The sequence below is a fragment of the Myodes glareolus genome, chromosome 27, assembly GCF_982192425.1.
Source record: "Myodes glareolus chromosome 27, mMyoGla1.1, whole genome shotgun sequence".
In the NCBI taxonomy this organism is placed as follows: Eukaryota; Metazoa; Chordata; class Mammalia; order Rodentia; family Cricetidae; genus Myodes; species Myodes glareolus.
In genome coordinates, this window is record NC_142052.1 from 27,011,224 (window position 1) to 27,035,107 (window position 23,884).

Sequence of the window (23,884 nt, forward strand, 5' to 3'; positions counted from 1 at the left end):
GCTGCTGCAGTATCTTCATTTCATGGGCGAAGAAACCCAGGACTGTAGAGGCTAGACAAGGTCTCAAAATTCTTAGGAAACACACAAGAGTTCAAGGCATGAGTGGGCGGGCTAAATCCAGTTACAGCTCTAATGTGGCTGCCCTGAGTCCGGTTCTCTATGACCGTGACAAACACCGTGACCCAGAGCAGTTTGGGGAGAAAAGCGTTTCCTTGGCTTATGCTTCCACACCACTGTTCATCACGGAAGGAAGTCAGGCCAAGAACTCGATCGGGCAGAATCCTGGGCAGGATGCAGGCGCCCTGATGACTTGCTCAGCTTGCTTTCATGAAGATGCCAGGACCACCAGCCCAGGGATGGAACCACCCACAATGGCCGGGCCTCCCCCATCAGTCACTATTGAAGAAAATGCCCTACAGGTTTGCCCACAGCCTAACCTTATAGAGGCATTTTCTTAACCGGGGTTCCTTTCTCTGTGATGACTCAGGCCCATGTCAAGTTGACATAGCACACCAATTGTATTTAAAATGCAGCCATTTGAAGATTGTTCTTATCCACCCTAGGATGAAGACTGCCTGGGGTTAGGGAAAACAGAGCAAGAATATTTGTGGAGGAGGTCATCTCATTAGTTCTTAATGGTTTTACTGGAGTACAGACTTGGCCACAAAACTGATGTAATTGGGTGATAGAGACAAAGTGAGGCATGGCCAGGGACTTCAGGCCTCATGAGAGATGCTACTTAGCAAACATCTCCCCCCATAAAATCACACAGGTTCATCTACCATTGCTCCAGACCAACGCTGTCATGATCTGTAATGACAGATGGGGTGGGAGGGGGTATGGTACTGGGTGATGGGGTTATTCCTAACAGAATTTTCCATTTTGTATTTCCTCAGTAGCTCCTTCCCCTTTGCCTTTGCTTTCTTTTTATATATATACAGTATGTTCACATTTCCTTTTCTCCCTTCTTTTTTAATTTATTATTTATTTTGAGATTCAGTGTATCTGCTTTAAAACCATCTTCCTTGACCTCTGAATGGGTCAAATGAGAGAGGAAGGTTTTTATTGTTTATTGAAACACATCAACAAACAGCATTTTTAAGCTATTAAAAAATCTTAACGAGCTGTCAATCAGAGGATGTTTAAAATGAGTGCAAGATACCCTAATTTGCACCTGCAGATCAAATGTCTTTAGATGTGAGTGAGAAATAATTTTGCATACATTCAGATATGCATTGCCCGTAGTTTGTTACAGAAGTCACAAGGTAGGTATTTTTAAATAGTCCATGAAAAATTGGACTCAGCTATTTGACGAATTGTTATCTGAGCCGATAACTAATCTCTTTGACATTAACATCTTTAATAAACATTTGAGCAATATCTGCATGCCAAGAACTGGCTAGAACTAAGACATCATTCCTATTCATTAGGCTTATGTTTTCTCAATAACCTAATTTTGTCTTTCATAAGATATTAATGCTTTTGGAAGTCTTACTCTTAATCCTATTAATTCCTAAGCTACCCTTTAAAAGTGCATGAAGCAATATGCAGAGGCTGTCAATTTCACTGAATTATACATTGAACTTCTGAGGGTAAATCTGCAAATCTCAGAGCTGCCGATAAGGCACCGCTTCATCAGAAAGTGTTCTGGAATGAAATAGAATGCCAGGGACAGGGCTGAGATTGGTTCCTGCGGCTCTGCAGTCTTCTTGTCTCGCCCCACTGGCACTGTACCAGGTGGTGAATGCTTGGCTGGGCACCCATGTCTACTTGCTTTGGACCACGGGCCTATGCTTAAGAGCAGCTGTGGTTCAGTGGCTGTTGGATCGTGTGTGGTGGATCTTTGATAATCAAGCTGGGCAGAGAGCTCAGGCTAAGGGAAAGCAGCACTGGGGCCCCAAGAGAAGAACCATGAGTGGCCCGGAGTGAGGTACAGAATCTTGCTTGATTTTCATAGGCTCTAGGAGATAAACATGATGCAATACTCTAAGACTAGTCCCAATGTTGCTGGAGTAACTACTGTCTCTCTGGAGTTAAGGCCTCCTCCATGAAACGAAACCCACATCTGACCCTGGGAGAGTAGGCCAGAACCTGAGACTGCACAGACCATGGGCCTAGAGGAAAAACAAACACTTAAGTGCTGCCCCAGGAACGTGACAGAGAAATGACTCCTAATGACATCATCAGAGAAGCTTCCTCCTTCAGGAGAAGGGAACGGCCACTGAGACCCACTACTGGACGATATGCAGAGAGTGAGAAACTTTGGAGCATTCGGTCCTAACCAGGATGTCTTCATCGGGGAGCTGTGCACAAGAGGAGGTTAGAAGGTTTTAAGTCGAGAGGGGAAACCATGTCTTCCAGACACATACGAATCTACAAACACTGGCAGCGCGCATGGGGCTTGCACAGGTTCAAGCCCGATGTGGGCCCAGGGCTGCAAGGCAGATGTGGGGATGTGGACGTGTGCTCCCACTCCTAACCAAGTTCTCTGTAACTGACACCGCTTACGGAGGACAAATTTGTTTCCTCCAGTGGAGTCTCACATATTTAAGGGTAGGCCCCATGCCTAGTAGTAGTTGCTGAACACAAACTCAATGGTATTTTTGTCTCATGTTGCTTTGTTTGGATGATTTTTATTTTACTGTTCTTTTGCTTATATATTCTGTTTTCCATTTTTGTGTGTGCATTTTTTTTTTTTAAGAAAGAAAGGAAGGGCACAGAGTTGGGTGGGTGAGGGTGTGGGGATGATCTGAGGGAAGCTGGGGGAGGGAAAAAGCATGATCAGAATATATACTATGAAAAAAATTTCTTCATTAAAAAAAGACAAAGTATGAAATCATCAATCACATGCATTATCTCCTCCAAAATTTGACACCAAGGTTTGTAAAGTCGGCTTATCTCCTTACCACTATTATTTTCCACCCAGTGTGTGGTGCACACCGCTTGAATCATAAAATGCTTCACAGTGCTAACGCTGGAGCCTGGGACTCAGATGCTACTCTATAAAACTGCAGTGTGTTGTGCAGACCAGTACTCAGCCATAGCCCGAGAGTCGGTAGACAACACACTGAGAAAGACGAGAGGAACTACCTCTGTCTGAGCACTGTGCAAGGGTACGCACTGTTAAAATTTCTATACAGTAAGTAGGGGCACAATTAATAAAGACACAACACTCTAGTTTCAGATTAGATGGTTCTAAAATATGAACTGATTCTACAGACAAGGAATTGATGAAGAACATATCCCAAGGCTGAGAAACCCACTCCTATGTAGCTCTATTTCTATCGCAAGGAATCATGTTCTTCAACAATGATCCCGAGCTTATTTTACTAACATGAAAAAGCAATCCAATCTTCTTATTTCTCCCTCCATACCTACGTACCACACCTATACACCACATGTGCACACCACATTTGCACACCCCACCTGCACACACCTGCATATTTCTCCTGCACACCACACCTGCACACTATACCTGCACACCACACCTGCACACTACACCTACATACCACACCTGCACACCATACCTACATACCACATCTGCACACACCTGCACACCACACATACATACCACACCTGTACACCACACCTACACACCACACCCACATACTACATCTGCACACCACACCTGCATATATGCTCATGAACAGTGCACTATTTTGAGTTAAATTTTTTTGAAGTTAGAAAGTTCCCTCTGGTTCGAGAGTGAGTTTCTAGCAGAACTGCTGCTGCTGAAAGCTTGGAAAGAGGAGAATCCTGCATTTTATATATGGTGGGAGGATGTCATGGTCCCAGAAAATCCCCTTGCAGGTGTCCCCTGGGGCACTTATGACAGCAGTGTGCACTCTGGGATGATGAGACGACGGGAGCAGTTACAGCCCTGACAACAGTGCCTAGTTACTTCCGTTGACTCTTTACAACTTTACTTCAGTGTTTGGATCAACCTGTGGCCTCAAGTGAGGACGTGTTTCCCAAGACAGTTACAGAACTTGGATTTGACATAGGACTCAGTATCAGAAAAATCATTGAGCAGGAGGGGAAAGATAGCCCGTGGCCAATGCATGCTTCTGCATGAGGAAATATAATGTGGAATGGTTTTCCTTTCCTGCTGAACACATTTGCCAGCAGCTGGAAAAGCACCTGTGGATGCCCCATCTGGGCCTTGCCTGTCATCTCTAGGACCCAGGCAGCTTGTTTAATACACTGTCAGGCAGCACACAGCCCAGGCTCACCTCATACTCCTCCTTGAAGCCATAGCCCTCAGCACACTTCATCTGAGTGATGTGTTGGAGGAGGTCTGCCACACGGATAGCCGGGTGAAGCTGCCCTGTCTGGTAAGGCACGTCAGTAGCCTCGCGCTTCTTGTACGTGTGGGACTGCACCAGGCTGCTGGTGTCGCTGGCCATGGTGTGGGTCTCATCTAGAAAGGAAGATGAAGGAGAAAAGGAGGGTGAGTCAGCAGGCTGAGTCAGGATCACGGGATGCTAACGAGCTAGCTACTGACATCCCTCCACCCTAGGATGGCTCAGCCAGAAACCATAGGCTACAGGTTCGTAGGTTTAAATGGGGTCGGCAATACTGCTCAGAATGAGGCGGGAGTCTTTGCTCTTACAAAGCAGTCCAAACGAGATATTGCTTCTGTGAAGCTTGTCGACAGGAGCCTTCCAGCATTTCAGTGGTAAAATTGGTAGAAGTTTCAATCTGAAACTTCATCAAGACCTGGTGCAAAAACCAGACTTGTCCACGTCCAATCGTCAGCTAATTAATTTGTGTAATGAAGTAAATAAACTCTACAAATGTTCTGTGAGCAAAAGAAAAGTGCACAAAATGGTTTGGCATATAAAGCTAGCAATGCGGATGGGCACTTGGTACGAGAAATCAGAGGAGAGAGAGAGACTAAGCGGGGACCTGGTTTGGGGATAATGTTTTGATGAGTCACTTTGCATGCTCTGGGATCAGAAAGCTTAGTGAAATACTGTGGGCCAGGGCATCACACACAGAATGTTCTACGACAGCAAACATGCAGGCCAGCACAGGGCAGCACACTGGCTCCCTCAAGTCTACGGGTAAGACACATCCCCCCACACTCCCTCCGCAGCTTCTCCAAAGGGCGAGTTGGGGAACTTACCATTGATTGGCACTTTAAAGCGGATACATATCAGGAGAAGAGAGGAGGAGAAAAAGGAAACAGGACATAAGCAACGGTACTTGTGGAGAGAGCTACAGGCACGTCTACTGTGTGCTTTCGGTCTTCCAGTTAGAGTTTCTATGGAGAGGTGGTCAGAGGGCAAAGCCTTAACCCTCCCACCATGGTAGGATGGAGTTATTTCATTTAAGCTCTCAGTAAAAAAAAGGGAGGTTAAAATTAGTATATAATTGCTTTTCATCCCCCGTGAACCAAGAAATAACTAAATAAAGGCTATTTGCATTCAGTTCATTTGTCATTGAAATTTCTTCAACAAAGCCAATCAAATTGTACTAGAAAATTAATGTCAAAATTTGGCCAAACAAGCCTAAAGAGGCTCGGTTTTAATGGGTGATGACTAGTAAATTAGATTAATAAATTGCAGAAACGTCATCTATTGAAAGGGTTTGAGGCACATGTGTTCAATTAAGAATTCATCTTCTGTGAGTTAACTCCTTAAGATGCTGAATCCCTTTAGTTGCTTCGTGAACCAGGAAGGCTTTTATGAAATCACAATGCTAAAGTCATTTACAAGGAACTATCAAATCAATTTCTTGTATAAATAATAGAAATATAGCGAAAAAGGATGGGGCTGTTTGGGAATTCTGGGTTATGTAGTGAACAGGGATTTCAGCTATAGTTGGTGTTAATTTGTTTGTTTGTTTGTTTTTTGTTGCTGCTGTTCTACTTAAAGGCTTAGTCTTAGTCTTAAGGAATGTGGTGAGCTGGGCCTGTCCTGCAACTCTGCTCTGTCTGCATTGCAAAGCCCCTGGGGATGCATGGTATGAAGGGTGGCACACAGGTGTGGAGCTATGTCGCCGTGGCTGAAATGGCACCCCAACCACTACAAGGCGGCTAAAGACACAGAAAACAAAAGAAAAAAGGGTGGTAAGCTGATTTCATGATTTGTTCTTTTTGTTTTTTTTTTTTTCATTTGGATTTGCTTTGAAATTTAGCAATGTCTCTGTTCCCATCTTAATAGGCACCAATACCCCCTGGAAATTTGCATCTGGGATCTGCTTATTGGCAACCGCCAAGAGTTAACAGCTGGGAGGCAGGGCCCCTGCTGAGGGACTCAATCCACGGGGCTCTTAGTTCTCTAGGAGAGAGCTCTGTTCTGTAGAAATACTAAAAGAAATGGAACATTAATTAGTTTCCCCTCTGTGCCTCTCTTGTTCTCTTGGTTTTATACTTTGTGTGGTGAATATAATGAATTCGCCTTTCATTGTGGCTGAGCGAGACACCACCTACAGGACTCAGCCTTCTCAAGTGGGCTTTCCAGCCCCTAGTGATGCTCTGATCCCAGGTCTGGAGTTTTTAGACTTTTAAGGCCACGGAATGACAGTCGCTACCAGTGTTGTATATACTTCTCATTGCACGATGATACTTTGGCCTCATTTCTAAGATGGAAGACTTCTTCAGGTACTTATGTAACACTGCATCCTCCCCGAAAGAGCTGCTGTCCAGCAGACAACAGGGGAAATAGAAAGCCCTGTACCATATTGGTTGGGAAACTGGGTGACCTCTCCCGCTAGACATTCCCGACCCTACTAAAACGAGCCATCAGCTGGTTTTCTCTGACTGACTGACACGACTTATTACCGGTAAACAGTATCCCATGTCACCTGCTTCCTATATTAAAAAAAAAAAAAACTTACCCACCAATAATTTTCTAAATTTAAAAACAATGTCTTAGATGAAAGTACCAGAAAGGAAGGTTTCTTAATATCAGTCCTGATGGTTTTCTGAGAATTAATTTTTAAATTAATTTAATTAGTTATTATAAAATTAATTTGATGGTCATCAATGAATTAGTTGAAAAATACTGACTTGGGATGGATGCTGTATGTCTGAGATGGAGGAGGACCAGTCATTTATTATTTACCATCTGAGGTACAGATATATTTAAATGCTCCATGAGAACTGGGTCCTTCCAAGTGGAAATAAAACACTAAGGTACTAGAGCGTTGTTTCTGTCACCAGTCTCCTAATAAAATAGCCCTTCTTGTCTTGGTCTGACCTGCAACTGCTTCCGGCCCTGCAAAGGACCAGGGTAGACACACAGCTCATCTCCCCATTGGCTTCAAGGGATAACCTCACTCATCCGATTCCAGCAACAGACAGATGCACAGACAGTGCACCAGACCACGGCACTCTACCATGGTTTCCGAGTACTGCCACGGATTCCGCTGGTTTCCGCTACACAGATTATACCAGAAAATAGTGACCTGTGCATTTGGCGGACTTAGCTTCTCTTGCACCATTTTGAAACTTGAATCGACTGTTCGAGTCATGTTCTCTCAGAAAAGAAACCCAACCAACTTCAAAGGATGTCATTAATGTTCCTAATAATAAGGCAGTGGCTTTGGAGAAATGATATTTGTCTAATAGGCTTATCTTAACCCTGCTGTGAAATCGGAATGTGTTTTTCCTTTTAACAATGCATGCCTCAACCATCCCTACCCACAGTTCCTCCCGAATCAGGACATCCACAGAGGAACCCGGGGGAGTGAACGCCACAGCACACGAAGACACCACAGCCTTCGCCTATTCGCCTATCCCATGGCTTCCCAAATGTCTCTGCGTGGAGATCAGAACGTCAGTGTGCGTGATCAGAACGTCAGTGTGCGTGATCAGAACGCCAGTGTGCGTGAAATGAGCCCGTGTCCCTCACCCACGAGAAGGAATTAAAGCAGAGTGCCCCCCTTTGCAGTTGCTCAAACTCTACTTTGTAGGGGCTGTACTGGGCCTCGGAATAATACTTCGAATACTCTGCCCCATACTTAATCTCAGTTCATTTTTGTTCCGTAGGCAACCAACTTGCTTCAGCCTAACGGACTCTGGGGTGAAAATGAGAATTACCCTCTCCTTGGAAATGTAGCAACATGGAGAACTGAGGAGCCCAGTGGGGAGCCCTGGCTCTGTACTGAGGCCCAGTGAAGAGAGTCAGGAAGAGGAGGTTGAAGGTGAAGCTCTGGCTACAAGAACTGTTATATACCTGGAAGTCGCTTTTGGTGTGCTCCTTTCCGCACGGTTAGGAGGAGAAAGAGAACACAGCCGGGACACACTCAGGTTACTTAAGCGTCTCAAATGCCACAACAGCCTACGTTTGTTTGCTTATCAGAGGCGGGGAATGTCCTTTCTCCTTGTCCTTTTTAAACTGTATGAGCGGGAATCCCCCACCCCCACCCCGTAACCCCCTGCTGGGAACATCTCATACTTTAAATGCATTCTGCCCCATTGGGCTAACATTTTAGTTCATTTCTCGTGACATCCGACACGTAATAAACCACAGGATGATAAAGCGCCCTCCCGCCATTCCGCTGTTCAGAACATCAGTTCCGTTAACATTCCACTGCGTGACAGACATGCTCCTGGGGGGTGCCCTAGGCAGATGGGTAGGAGGGCTAGATCCCACGGCGATCACTACACTATATAACATGGAGGGGGGGCATCATTAGGAAAACGCTGTTTTTGAAACTGGCAATCCTAGCGCTGAGAGAGCTAAGTGAAAATCACGAGAAGCTATTTTCAGTTTTACGACTGTCATATTGGGCAGAATGCAGCTCTCGGAAGTACACAGCTGAGTGATGACATGTCATCTGTCTTTCTCTGGGATCAGAACTAACATTAAATCTAAACACAGAAAGGGAGAGCCCTGGAGCTGGGATTGCTCACTGAAACCTTTCGGGATCACCATACCCCCGCATGCAGCAAATTCTTCCTACTGGTGGAGACCTCGCAGGAAGACTCATCACCCTGCCCCATGCTCCTAGCCCCATCCACCCCCATGTCCCACACTTCTAACCAGGGCATCATGCACAGTTAACACTCCAGTCTCCTCTAGGATGAGGCTGGTTTTTCTCAGTCACTCCTGAAGTCAACTCTGGGTAAGGGGATGATTCTCACCTAAAATTGCAGTTGGCACAAATGCGTCTGTCATACATCGTTAGCGGGGGCAATGCAGAGAAAGTAAAAAAGAGAAAGAACAGTAAATGGTTGATGCACAGTCCCCAGTTGCCCCAGGAAAGCCACAGGAGGCCTTGGCTTTATGACGATATCAAGCAAGAAGGCCAAGCGCTGCCAAAGCTGGTGAGGATGCGAGCCAGCAGGGAGGCTGTTACCTGGGTAATAGGAATTCGGCACCGACGTGCTCAGCGTGTTTGTTTTCATCGTGAAGGAGGACGGTGAGGACACAGCTGTGGATAAAGAAAGGCTGGTCAGAGGCCGAGTTCAGAATGCAGGACACTCTGGAATCACGGGAACCACCACCTTATGTGACACTTGGGAGTCACTGAAGTTCCCATGGCGAACACTGCCGTTCTCAGCTGTCTCCTGCCTGAGAAACAAGCCCCTCTGATCAGATGATAGAGAACGTCTACAAACAGCCACCAGACTGACTAGGGAAGGCCTCTGACTTGGGGGTCTGGCCTTTGCGGTGGTGCTTCTGCTGTGAGCCGAAGTTTGCGACTAAAAGCCGTGTGAAGAACAGAGGGGATCGCGGTGGTGATTTGTGCTATATTGGAAATCAATTTTTTTCCTCCGTGATGCTCTTTTAAGTCTTTAAATACTTTAAAAAAAAAGAAAAACGCTTCTATTTCTTTGAATTATTTCTCTGAAGGACATATGACCACACCGTCCCTTTGTCTCCACTGCTAAGAGGGGAAGTCAAACCCTCTGATTTCACTGAAGATAAACTTTGGCATTTTGAAGGTAGTATGCTTATTCTCCTCTACATCTTAATTGATTTGTAATATGAAAACACTGATTTCATCAAAGCACAATGGCTGATGTGTGCCCATGCCTACACTTCTAAGTGGTTTATTTGATGCTGAGTTCCCACAGGGATACACACACGACCACATCATCCTACCCACGGGCAGTGCTACGGATCCTTGCGATTCCTCAGGGTTTTAATTATTCTGATGATGTGTTAATGTATTTTAGTTGTTAGAAGCAGCTCCCACTGTAAAGGGAAGTGCCTCTGTATCACATTCATATCTTCAAACGGCAAATAGGCCAATGGCAGAGGGAGGAATCCAGGCTGCCTCTCATTTATCTGATTGCTTTTCTAAAACAGCAGGGCCACCTTTATACATGATTTTGGCTAAGTGGCCAGGAATTCTGCAATCAATGAGAATAAGAACTAAAGAAATCACGAGCCTATAAACTGCTCGGGCGGAGAGCGCAAGGCCTCTTTCTCACCTGAAGCCACTTTTATGTGCTGGGCAAAAGTGTGCAAGACAGATACAGAATAATTATGTTTATTTCCACTTTTGTGTTAAAATATTTTTTTTATTCACATTGAGGTCATTCTCACGTCCCATAGTCTATATTCTCCTCTTTATGATGTATTAAAGAGGAAGGCACAACTCATATTTGCTGTGGTAGGCAGATTATTCTCCATTCCGATAAATGAATTCTGGTTTACTTTTAAATTCTTTGGTCTCATTTTTCTTACAGTCTCATTTTAAAAAGCAACTCATCCTACAGCTTCTAGAACTTTCTGAGTAATAGCTTACAGAGATTGTATATACATGTCACATGCACGTGCACACGTAGACCTGTATGTGTGTGTTTGTGCGTGTGTGTGTGTGTGTGTGTGTGTGTGTCTGTGTGTTATACCCCAGGGTGTCAGTGTAAACTCTCCTAGGGTTGCTTCCCTGGTAGCTTTTATTAAAAGGGAATTAAGAGAGTATTAGAAAAAAATGTTTACTACTGGGGATTCCTGTCAGTGAAACTTTAAGAGACCTCTCATGACTAACAGGGCAGGAGGAAACAACTTCTGCTGGGTTTATTAACAGGACGGTCAACAGATTCCAAACACTAGGTCAGCCAGAGACGCTTCAGTGGCAAGTCCCGGCATCTTTGCATGCCTCCAGATACAGAGCTGAACAGAACTGCCCAGTCAGATTTCCTGTCCAGAGTGATGCTCCGGAGCCCTGGGGTTCAAACTTGAAACATCTCCTAACTGTTCATTTTGGTTCCTATTCTTGGAGTGGGTCACTTCAAGAAAATGTATTCCTGAGGAAATTGATCATGGAGTAGAAGTTCAGAGCATGGATAGGTGGCCCTGGAAGGTGGAGAACATACCTGAGCACTCTCTTCTTTCTTTTCTCTTTTTTTCCTCTTCTGGGGGCTTCACATAGGTTTCACACATGCTAGGTGGGTGTCCTCCTCCGAGCTGTGCCCCCAGCCCTGTGTGGCCCCTTACACACTGATGCTCAGAGAGCAGCCCCTACTGTACAGATGCCAACTCCGTGCATGCTCAAAAGTTGGTGTTTTTTTTTTTCCTAATTCTAATTCATAACAAACAAAGGCAGGGTACTTTAATTTGGAGCTATGCACATTATGTATTTTTTTTTCTTAGTGAAAAAAACAAGTAACTTCTGTTTCAAAAAAGCCATGACAATCTCACCCAAAATGTGAAGGAGTTGGCTGTGACGACACACCAGTTTCTGCGCCCTCCACTGAATGGCAGAGGAGGGTAGAGGACGGTGGCCAGGAACCCAACTGGACAGTGCTGCCCTCCCCGGGAGTCAGAGCAGTGCCTGCTGTAAGCAAGCCTAGCAAACTGGGGATGCACAGAGAACACACAAACATGGGAAGAAAAGGCAGGACGATGGAAGCCACTATTAACGGAAGAAGTTGTCTGCCTGTGAAAGCTAAGTGGGTGGAAAAGGTATGCAAGGCTCCTCAGCAGACAGGTGTGCAGGTCCTAAGAGCAGAAAGGCTGGCAGTCCAGCATCCTCTAGCCAAAAGGCGTGGGCAGGTGGCCAGCACACACTGTCCAAGGCACCAGTGATCCCTTAGAACGCATTTCCTTGCTCCTCACAGTCATGAGCCCTACCAGCATTTCTGTGTGTTGCTTCAGTCATAGCGGCGCTGTCCTACCCACCTGCGGAGGACATCCTAATCATACAGCAGACCCCAGTGATGTCTGTATGCATGGATTTCTCGCCGAGAAACCCTATGTTTGGACTTGACGAGGGTGCTCCAGGAACCACAAAATCAGGCCCAACTGTGGGGTGTATCACTGGTCATTGACAACACAGTCAGGGATGGAAAAGCTGCTCCTTTTTGTACCTCAAATCATCAAATTGAATTGATGATCTCTGGAAATGCTGCCTGTACTGGGAACATGGGTGGTGGCACAGGTAGGCATTGGTTGAGCTGAGTAGCCCACCTGATGCGAAGCTTAAGAGACATTGAAGCATATTTTAATTTATTAATTGCTACTAATTGCCCTATAATAAAGGCAGAACCTGTCAGTTGAACAAACAAACAATTAACTTGTTACTGCCATTTAATGACCTGTTTCTGGCAACAGACTTCCCTGGTGCAATTCCACACCTGGCTTGCTTACAAAGGGGATCTCAGTAACAATAGGGGCGAGGGGAGCAGGTGCAGCCTCAGCCAGCGGGGAGCCTTTGTGTCACTGCTCCCAAAGAACTGAAAGACATTTCACTGTGGGTCCCTGGGCTCACTGCCCTAGGCCCTAGCATCTTTAGAAAAACACGTTCCCTTAGCAACTTGAGGCCCAGAGACTGGAAAACACAGTTTTGGGTAAGAATGCTGTAAGCGGATTTGGGGTTTTAATCTCACAGAGCGACTGGAACCCAGTCTAGCCCAACAGGCACAGTGAAAGCCAAGCATTGTGCACACTTACATCTCCCATTCAGGTTGTGTGTGTCCATGAATGAAAAGGCCTCATCGCAGTTTGTGCCTTGCTCAGCATAGCTCTTGTCCATAGAGTTCACCATCACAGTCATCTCCTGCCGGGTGCTGCTCATGGTCTCCTTCCGCTTCTTGGCCAGTTTCCTTGGGACAAAGAGGTCAGTTATGTAGCCGTGCATGTGGATGGGAGACAGGGTCATGGTACAAAGATTGACTCTATCAAACCAGTCATCCCTCTTGCATTGATTTATGTGCTTTATCCATGGGAGGTACCCTGCCAGGCTGTAGATAGAGAAATAGAAAACATCCACTACCTCTCTTAACAGCAGCAGCAGCAGCAGCACCAACAACAGAAACAGCAACAACAGTAACAACCAGCAACAATAACAACAGCAACAACAGCATTAAGCAGCAGCCACAAGAGCAACAGCAACAACAGCAATAACAACAGCAACAGTAACAACAACAACAGCAACAGTAGCAATAACAACAGCAACAACAACAAACAGCCGATGCTTCCTACAATGAGCTAACCCCAAATAAGCAATGACCCTCAGATGACTGTCCCTGTTTGTTAACTGATACGCTCATAGGATCACTAGTTTCTTACCAAATAATTGTCTGAGACACAGAGTCAAAGAGTAGATTCTAATAAATATCTGCCAAGCAAAATTGGATACAAGTTCTCAACTTGTGGCAGGGTTACACCCCAGTGAACTGCAACTATTCCATGTTGAAATGACGTTGGCTATAACCAACCTAACTTCCAGCAGGGTTAAGTTCTCAGCAGAAGGAAACACAAAGAGTTCCTGAACAGGGATCCAGGCCTTTGTAAAGTACTCACTGACCACAAGATACCCATTATTTAAAGTGACAGCTACCTATATGAAAGCTCAATGGAAGAATGACATAAAAAGCAGATAAAACGCACTTCTGCAGATCTTATCACCAGGAGTTCTGTACCTAAGACAGACAAAGATGGAATTCAAAACTCAAGGGAAAATGATGTATTGAGCGAGGAAGTATCAGAAGACACCAAGCCTGCTATGGAACTCTCTCCTAGAAGACCAGAACAATGGCAGGGTCAACAGACATGCTAACAAGGAAGAGGGGCATCTCCCTGGGGTCCCACCCAAACACAAAGAACTACAGGGAACGAATGCTAGGAAGAGACTCAGCCTCTGCCAGGGATGAGTTTCTTGCCCAGTGCAGTGTAGTTAGCCTTGAAACCATATACACACAATAAAAACGAACAAAGCAGGTTGAATGTACCTATTTGTGCATATACACATCCATATATAAATAATAATCAAAGAAAGAGAGGCTAGAAACTTGAGAGTGGAGAGACATGCAAGTGACTGGTAGAAGGAAGGGGAGGGGGTAAAACATATAAAACATTCTTTAAAGAAAAGAAAAAAAGAAGAGAAAATATTCTTCCTAAGCACCTACTACCATTTAAAACAGGAAAATGGCAGTTATTTCTAGTAAATCATTTGGTCACTGATCGACCTAGGACACGGCAGAATTGACATGAGCCACATAATCGCAACCACGCCCATGACAGGTGATTGTTAATACAACAGAGGGTGCTGGAACAGGAGACCATATGGATAATCTTTATTATCACTTCTAAATGATGCATAATCTAAATGCTTTCTTGCCTGTAGTTATAATCATCTTTTAATTCTCTACTTTGAAGGAAGAACAGCCCAAAGATTAACTTGCCCTTTTAATTGCTAAAAGTTGGTGCGATAAAAGACATTCATTTAAGACAGATGAGCAAAATTCGCATACAATGTCTCCTGGAGGGAGAAGTGATGAGCCCGGTAAGAGGCCAGTCAGTCAGTCTGACCTCTCGGCACCCTCTCAGGTGCAGACATGACCGTTTCGTGGGCCCCTTCCTAGCCAGCTGCACTGTGTGGGAGCCAGCCCTCTAGGCCTGCCTGCTGTAATCAGTTGCTCTGGCTACTGTACCTCCACCTTAATGTTGCTGTCCCAACACCACCAGTTCCTGTAAAACATTCTTAGGCCAGGTCTCCCCTGGCTAACTGAACACTGAAGTGGAGGACTGAGAATCCTGGCTCCACAAGTCAGACAAAATACTCACATTGGGTGTACATTTCTTTGATTTACTTTGGGCTAATTTATGCAAATAAATGTTTCACCATTGTCCTTAGTTAAACTTAAAAGAGTGGCATAGTCAACTTTTGCAGACTCCCCTGTATCTCTGCTTGTTTGAATTCCTCTAGATAGATTACAAAACAACAGCTCACGGCCTGTCTTTTCCCTTTCTAATTCTTTATATGCATGAATCAATTTCGGACTCCCACACTAAACATTTCATTACTGATTTTCAGGTACAAAGGAACCCCTTTAATGATTCACAAGTATTGCTCAAATTGAATGGAGTTCACATTGGAAACCCACGATTTGATGCTCATAGCTGCGGGACAAGTCCTTTAAGTTCATGAATGTTTTTCAAAACACAGCCAGCTCTCAATGTCCCCAGCCAGTCTCCTGTCATTGCCTCTGAGCTTTATCTGTGTTTCCGTGTCCAACACAAACACCTTGTGCCAGGAAGTCAGCATAAGTGACCGAAGTCGGGTTCAGAAAATAAGGGTTGTAAGTACTGAACACAAGGAGGGGAAGCAGACTCGGTTCTATCAATGGGAGCCGCAAGTTTCAGAAGCCCAAAAGCCAGATTTTATGTCAACTCAGGGTTTAAATGTTGGCAAATATCTTAGTTAGGGTTACTATTGCCGCAATGAAAACACCATGACCAAAAGCAACCTGGAGAGAAAAGGGTTTATTTGGCTTACACTTATATGTCAATGTTTACCACCAAGGGAAGTCAGGATAAGAACTCAAACAGGGCAGGATCCTGGAGACAGGAGTGGTGTGGGAGGCCCTTCTGTCTATGTGTTGCTTTTATTGGTTAATGAATAAAGAAATTGGCTTGGCCTATAGCAGGGTAGAACTTTGGTGAGAAAACTAGGTTGAATGCTGGGAGAAAGAGGGTGGAGTCAAAGAGAAACCATGTAGCCAGAGACAGACACCGAACCTTGCCAGTAAGCCATAACCACGTGGTGATACACAGATTAAAGGAAATGGGTTGAATTAAGATGTAAAAGCTAGCCACTAAGAAGTTAGAGCTAATAGGCCAAGCAGTGATTTAATTAATACAGTTTCTGTGTGGTTCTTTCTGTAGTCTGGGCGTCTGGGAAACAAACAAGAGGCCTTACTACAACACAGGAGCTGATGCAGAGACCATAGAGAGGTGTTGCTTATTGGCTTGCTCTTCTTATAGGTCCCAGGACCACCAGCACAGGAAGGGCACCACCCACAATGAGTTTAACCCTCCCCCACCAATCATTAATTTAAAAAAAAGTTCCACAGCAGTGGTTCTCAACCTCCCTAATGCTGAGACCCTTTTAATACAATTCCTCACATTACCATGACCCCCAATCATAAAATTACTTCGTTGCTACTTCTTAAGTGTATTGTTGCGACTGCTATGAATCACAATTTAAGTATCTGATTTGTAGCATATCTGCTATGTGACCCCTGTGGGGGTCACGATCTATAGGCTGGGAACCACTGTTCTTCAGTCTTGCCTATGGTCCAATCTTATGGAGACAATGTCTCAACTGAGGTCTCTTCTTTCAGATAACTCCAGCTCGTGTCAAGTTGATATAAAACTGGTCACTACAGGAAATAATTCAAAATATAAAATAAGACACTGGCCCAAAGAAAGCACATTGATTGCCACTGGTGTCTTCCACATGTAGAGAGAGCACTGGGAGGCTTAACTGTGTTAGAAGGGAAAGGAGTGGGAGCTGATGGTTCCCACACGGTCAGAGAACGCCAGCATCCTGCATGTGTTACCTGCTTTGACCCTGGCAACCATGGGAGACTTATTTTTCATTCTTACTTTGTAAACCAGAGAATCAATGTTCAGGAAAGCTACACATTCAAATGGTAGAGCCGAGCCAGGGTCTAGAACTTTCTGTCTAGTTCTGCAACCAGTGAGGCCTGCCTTGTACGTTGTCGAAGGGCTTTCAGGCGTGAATCCCAGATGTGTGCTGAGAAGTGAGAAGATGATCCACAGAACGCACTGCGCAGTGCTAATGGCATGCAAGAATGTTTATGAATGTAATCAGTCACCATCACGGGTAACAACTCATTTATTCAAAGTAGGCTCCTTAGTTATGGGAGATATTAACTGACTCTAGGGTCTTTTATTTGTTCTTCTATACGGCAGAGAAGTACCTGCCAACACTCCCAAGTGGTTGAGAAAGTTTAGAATTTGAACTGAAGTTCACTTACGACTGGACGATTTGATCTCTCCCTCTCTTTCATCTCTGTCTCTGTTTGCTATCTCCACATCCCCCCACCCTGTGCTACAGATCTGTGATTTTCAAGTTGAAAAACCATGAGAACAACTTTCTGAACTTAATATCTTGCATGGAGAGAAACTCCTTAACTGGAAACAATTTCCTTTATACTCTTATCTAAAGATGAGTAAATTTGTTTTTCATCATAATGTCTAGAGAATGGCTTTGTCTGAAACACTGTAATTGCCAGGCTCCAAACCTGTGCTATGTGAATCTCAAAGATCCTTCATAATTAAAAGAAGAAGAAAGAAAGGCTACTATCAACATCTATAAATAGATGATTTGAAAAAAAAATGAGATAATGGTCTGGAGAGTTTCCTGGTAGTGGGAAGGAGGCGAAAGTCACCACTCTCTCCAAACAACGAGCAAACGAGAAGAGAACGCAAACTCACTCTTTCAGATGGGTGGGAGGGCTGAGGACACAGGGAACCACTGAGAAAGAGTGGGAGAAAAAAGAGAGTGGGAGACAAAGTATATACAGACAAAGAAAGCACAAGGCAAAAACCCCAAATGATAAAAATATGCTAGCTCTTAATATAGTACTTATCAATGATCAATCGAAATGCCAATGACTGTACCTTTAAGCTGAAAGACAGATACTATCAAAGTAGATTTAAAAGAAAAGACCCAACTTAATATCATCTACAGGAAGCTTACCATACGTACAAAGATCCAGACAGACTAAAAGTAAAGGCACACCAAGCCACAAGGGCCAACAGAAAATCAGAAAGAGCTGCATTGGCTCCGACATGACCCTCCAAAGAAAGGTAAGTCACCATGGATTGGAGGAGGCACTGCATTAAAACAAAAAGGCTCGCTCTCAACAGGCTTAAAATTTTCAGACTATGTGGTCAATACCAAGCTTATCAAAGAATGATGAACTATGAGGAAAAACAGATGAACCCACTCATATAGTTGAAAACCTCCGTCCTTTTGTTAGTAGTGGGCAGATCAAATAGCCAGGAAGTCACTGAGGCCATTCTTCCATCCAGTAGCACAGCCAATTGGCTGGATTTGATGGCCAATGTTAGAATATTTCACACAGCATCACTAGAACATACATATATCCCCTTCAAACTCATAGGTCATGTTCACAGATGTAGAATATGGACCCATGTAGATGGGTCCATAAAACATACCTTACATATTTTTTAAAGGAAAGGCAATATACAATGCATACTGTCAGATGAAATTCTACAACAGAAAGATGGCTGAAAATTCCCAAACACTGGAAGATAAAAACATAACCCTGTTATAGCCTCCATATCCAGCATGGCACCACTGGATGGTAGAGAAACCTTTAAGAAGTGGGGGTCTAGTGAAAGATCTTTGGAGGTAATCCTCTAAGGAGACTACGAGATGGTGCTCCCCTCTCTCTTTGCCACCCAAGTACCATGAGGTAGATGACTTTGCTCCATGGTGTTCTCCCCATTGTGATGTACCACGACCACAGGCCCCAGGGCAATGAGCCCACCTGAGCACATCCGAACTGTGAGCCTGCACAAAAGTATCCCTTTTCTATGCTGAGTCACGGTACAGGCACACTGAATAACACACGGCTTAAAGGTTATAGTACTGTTTGGGGAAAAATATTAGAGGGGAGGAAGGCAATGGTCATCATAGGTCTGTAAGTGCAGACAGAAATGAAGGAGAGAGAACAATGAGGGAGGGTCGCAGAGTGAAGAGACAGTTGTCATATGCCAGGCTCACCACATAGGAGGGAACTGGCAATGAGAAAACACTTCCTGGCACACAATCATCCACAGACAGGCGCCAATCACAACCGATAAAGAAAACCCAGTGAAGAATGAACTTGTAGGGGGAAAGTCCTGTGGAGGAGCTGGGGGTGGGGCGCAAATGGTGGCCACCTAGCTGAACAAAGTAGAAGAGAAAGTTCCCTCTCCGTAACTGTGCTGGGTAGGCTGTGGTATGGAAGGACATTTGCTACAGGTTAACAGTGGGCTCGAAGGGGAAGAACTCTACCATGCTTATGTCTGGCTGTCACTCAGGATGAAGGGAGAGTTCACCACCGAGTCCCTCTCTGACACAGATGCTGCCCCAAAGGGAGAGGCTAGAAAAGTCTGTAGGCCCGACCTGGACCTCAGCCCAGGAAAAGGTTGTCTTTACTTTAAAGTAATCTTTCAATTAAATACTACAGGGGAGGTAAAACTTACAGAAATGGAAATCACATACAGATAGAAGAATAAAAGAACAAATGGCTTTCTGGTCCTGGCTTGTATAATTACGTGTGTGCTTAAATTTAATTAAATCTGGGGTAGAAGCTGGAACTCAGAAGTATTTAATTTTTCTCACAGTAGGGATGAAATAGCTCTTGGTTGGGCCCAGCTGAACAAACCTAAATGAATAAGGAGCTGTCACCTTAAGGAGAGAACTGTTCCAACTATCACACGGCGTTGTTTTCAAAGTTAAATGTTAAGGAACAGGATCCACAGTGGTCTGGTAACTATTTCAACTTGACTAGCACTGCAACAGCTGATAGAAAGGCAAATGAAACTAATTATTACAGAAGCCATGGATTCAGAAAAGATATGCATTTATTAACTCCTTAAACACCCCAGGGAAGACACTGCTCTCATTAACCCTGCTGTATAGAGAAGGTAACTGAGGATCCGGCATGGTGAGCTGCCCAGGGCAGCATGGCAGGGTAACTTTTAGCATGTGACAGCATACTCACCTGTAGAGACACATGCATCTCTAAAGCCACCATTGATTCACAGATAACCACACTGGTTGCTTCAGTCTGGACACTTTTAAATACAAGCTAACCTCTGCTGTACAGAGCTTCTGGGTTTAGCTGAGGTAGAAACTCCTGTCTATCACCACTAACTGTACCTCATTAAAGTTCATTCAGTCTCTCTCTCCTGGACGCCATGCTGTATAGAGCACCACTACCTACCCAGAAGCCTTTGGGTTCCCACTGACTATGGACAGACAAGTGTTTCTCCTGAAGAGAAGCTCTCGGACATATGTGAAAGCTGAGAAAGCTAATCTCAGAAGCAGGCCAGTAGTGTCCAGAGTTAGGGAAAGTGAGTGGGAGTGGGGTGGGAAAAGGTAGGTTATTGGGTAGAGCAGTGTGTTGGGATAGGAGGAAAATCTAATGTTTACAGAATAGTGAGAGAACTACGGTCAGCAATAATTAATTGTATATTCAAAAGAGTAGAAATGATTTTAATGCTCCTAACACAAAAGAAAAATGATTGGATTGATGAATATTTCAATTATTCTGATCTGATTATTTCATAAAATATACATATACTGAAACGCCACAGTTCTTTCTTAAGGCCCTTTCTTCTAGACCATCTCCATTCCTTGAAGACATCGACCAGATCTGCAGAACTAGTCTCTAGCAGGGATGGCCACCTTCAGTGGCTACACAAAGCTGGGACTCAGGAACTCCATAGCCACCAAACTTGGCTAGAATTAAGTGTGGGCAATAGCAACCAAAGAGATGAATGCTCACCCAATACAGATAAACCAGTTATCATAATGGCAGATTACAGATCCTAGCACAAAATCTCAATCTGAAAGAGCCAAGGCAGTTTGCCTTCTCAAGAGGCCACCAACCCTATTGCAATAGGCCCTGGGAAATACAATTTAGCAATTATGGAAGTGTTCAAGGGCCTTAAAGAAGATATGGATAAATCGCTCAGTGAAGATCATGAACACAGAATTTGTGAAAGCGAAAGAATGAAAACTATTAAAGACATTAAAGTGGAATTTAACAAAGAATGTATTAACATATTTTTAATAAAATCATTAAAGAAAATTTCTCTGACCTAAACATGGAGGTGACTATCAAGGTACTAGAAGCACACAGAATACCAAATAGACAAGACAAGAAAAGAAATTATTCACAACACATAATAATTAGTACACTAACTGAAATGAACAACAATAACAACAAAAAAGCCACAAGGGAAAAAAGACAAAGTCACATAGAAATGCAAGCCCACTACAATAATATTTGATTTTCAATGGAGATCCTGAAAGCCAGAAGGACCTGGGAAGATGTTCTATGAACTCACAGAGACCACAGACACCATGTATAGTAGGTGAGATTACTATACCCAGCAAAACTATCAATCACAATAGACAGAGAAAGAAAATATTTCACGAAAAAAACAAATTTAAGCAATTTGTATCCACCAATCTAGTTCTACAGAAGGTACTAGAAGGAAAGCTTCAGTTTGTATAAAGAATAAATAATCCTAGAACAACAAATCAAAGGGGAAGAATTCATTTCACAACTACACAATAATAGGAATCAACAGCACTGCTCATCAATAACTCTCAATATCAATGGTCTCAGCTTCCCCAACCAAAAGACAAAGACTAACAGATTTTATTAGAGAACAGGATTCATCTTTCTGCTGCATCCAAGAAATGCACTTTACAGTCGAGGATGGATATCAACTCAGGGTAAAAGGATTAAAAAAAGTTATTCTACGCAAATGGACCCAAGAAGTAATGAAATGTAATTTTAATATCTGACTAGATAGACTTCAAACCAAAACAAATCAGCAATGATAGAGAAGGATACTACATACTCACTAAAGGAAAAATCCACCAAGAAAGTATTGTATTTTAAAGACGTATGCACCCAAACAGGGGCTTCTGAGTTCCTAAGTGTAGAAACACCACTGCATCTAAAGTCACACATCAAACCTCACATACTGATAGTGAGTGACTTCAATTCCCCACTCTCAAAAATAGATAGGTCATCAAGACAAAAAAGCAAAGAAATACAGAAGTTAAATAATGTCACAAATCAAAAGGTCCCAGTAGATGTTTACAAAACATTCTATCAGAACACAACAGGAATATAGCTTCTTCTCAGCAGCTCGTGGAATGTTCTTCAAAATTGAAAACATGTTCAGAAATTAAGAAAGTTTCAACAAATATAAGAAAAGCGAAATAACATTCTGAGACCTATCTAACCACCATCCATTAAAGCTAGAAATCAATAATCACAGAAACAATGGAATCTAAACAAACTCATGGAAACTGAACAACTCAGTACTGAATGAAAAGTAAGCCAAGACAGAAATCGAGAGAGAAATGAAAACTTTATAGAATTAATGAAAATAAAAATATAACATACTCCCAAACTGTGGGACACCATGAGAGCAGTTCTAAGAGGCAAGTGCCTACAAAACAAGCAGAGTACCTAGAGAGAGCTTTTTATCAGCAACACAGTAACACATCTGAAAGCTCTAAGAAATCAAGAAGTCATTCCTGAAACGAGTAGATGGGATGAGATAATCAAACTCTGGGCTGAAATCAATAAAATAGAAACAAATAAACAATACAAAGAACCAATGAAACAACAGTTGGCTCTGGGAGATAACCAACAAGATTAACAGAAAAGATGGAGTACATATTTTAAAAGTATGACTATGATTGTCTTCTCTGAATGTCCTTAGTGTCTGTCCTAAGGTCTCCCATTTCAGCTCTAACGTTATTTATTTGGATCTTTAGGAAAACCTAAAAGAAATGGATGAAGATTTTGATTTATGTAACCTACCATAGTCAAATCAAGGTGGCCTAACAATATGAACAGACCCATAATCCCTGGCGAAAGAGAAAGGGGACCAGTTAATTGTTGCTGGGATCAGTGTAAACTGGTACAGATACTACGGAAATCAGTGTGGTAGTTCCTCAAGAAGTTAGGAATAGATCCACCTCAATATCATCAAGCTACAAACCTTGGGACTGATAATAGTGACTTACCTAAATAAGGGTATACTGGTGCAATAGTGTCACAAACACGGGAGTAATTGGATACTTTTTAGAATTAGATTTAAGGTTACTCCATAAGATGGAGCCCATATCTGACACTGGTAGATGGGCCAAGAACCTAAGACTAGATAGTTGGTCACTGGCTAGGGGAAGCCATAATCCTATTAAGCTGCTAAAGAAACAGAGCAATGAAATGGTACCCAATGACACATTGCTATACAAGGAGATCAGTGCCTCACTCATCAGAGATGCTTACTTGTGCAGTAGATGGGAACTAACTCTGAGGCCCACAACTGGGCAATGTGTGGAGACTGACAGACTTTTGAATACTCAGTCCTAAATGGGATGTCTTCATCAAAGCCCTCCCCTCGAGGCTCCAGGAAGAAGAGGAAGAACCGGGAGAGTCAGAGGGAATGCATGAGTTGAAGAGAACAGTGTCTCCCAGACACAACGGGACTGAGACAGCACTCACAGGACCTATATAGGTTCAAACCAGGCAAAGTCCCAGTACTGAAAGGCGAAGAGGACACAAAGTCATACCCTCAGACCAAAAGCTATGTGCTATTGGTACCTGCTGGCAAAGGGGAAAACCAGTTTTCTCCAGTGCAGTATCTTTGGTATATCAACCAAATTCCAGGGCAGCTCTCATGCCCAGGATTAGCTGGCCAATACAAAACAGACTCCATTTGGCTTTGGTGGTATTTATGTTTCATTTTGATATCTTTGGGCAGATTTTGTCTTATTGTTTTTTTTTTTTGAGAGAGAGAGAGAAAGAAATAACATGGAAGGTAGGTGAGTAGAGAGAGGGATGGATCTGGGAAGAGTTAGGGGAGGAAAAAAACGATAAAAATGTATTGTATGGAAAAAT

The 23,884-nt window shown here is 43.6% G+C and overlaps 1 protein-coding gene across 5 annotated transcripts in view; it reads right to left on the minus strand.

The window, feature by feature from the left end:
• The window catches only part of Ptprm (protein tyrosine phosphatase receptor type M), a 698,333-nt gene that overhangs the window by 131,352 nt on the left and 543,097 nt on the right, over positions 1-23,884 (minus strand). For 4 of the 5 annotated variants that reach the window (XM_087902421.1, XM_087902423.1, XM_087902424.1 and 1 more), the window contains 3 exons: positions 12,855-13,006; positions 9,310-9,384; positions 4,233-4,420 (listed from right to left, as the gene is read on the minus strand). In XM_087902421.1, coding sequence (XP_087758547.1) covers positions 4,233-4,420; positions 9,310-9,384; positions 12,855-13,006 — 415 coding nt within the window. Of the gene's footprint in view, positions 1-4,232; positions 4,421-5,128; positions 5,141-9,094; positions 9,122-9,309; positions 9,385-12,854; positions 13,007-23,884 lie in introns of all 5 variants that reach the window. The other variant, XM_087902425.1, reaches the window with a different exon arrangement.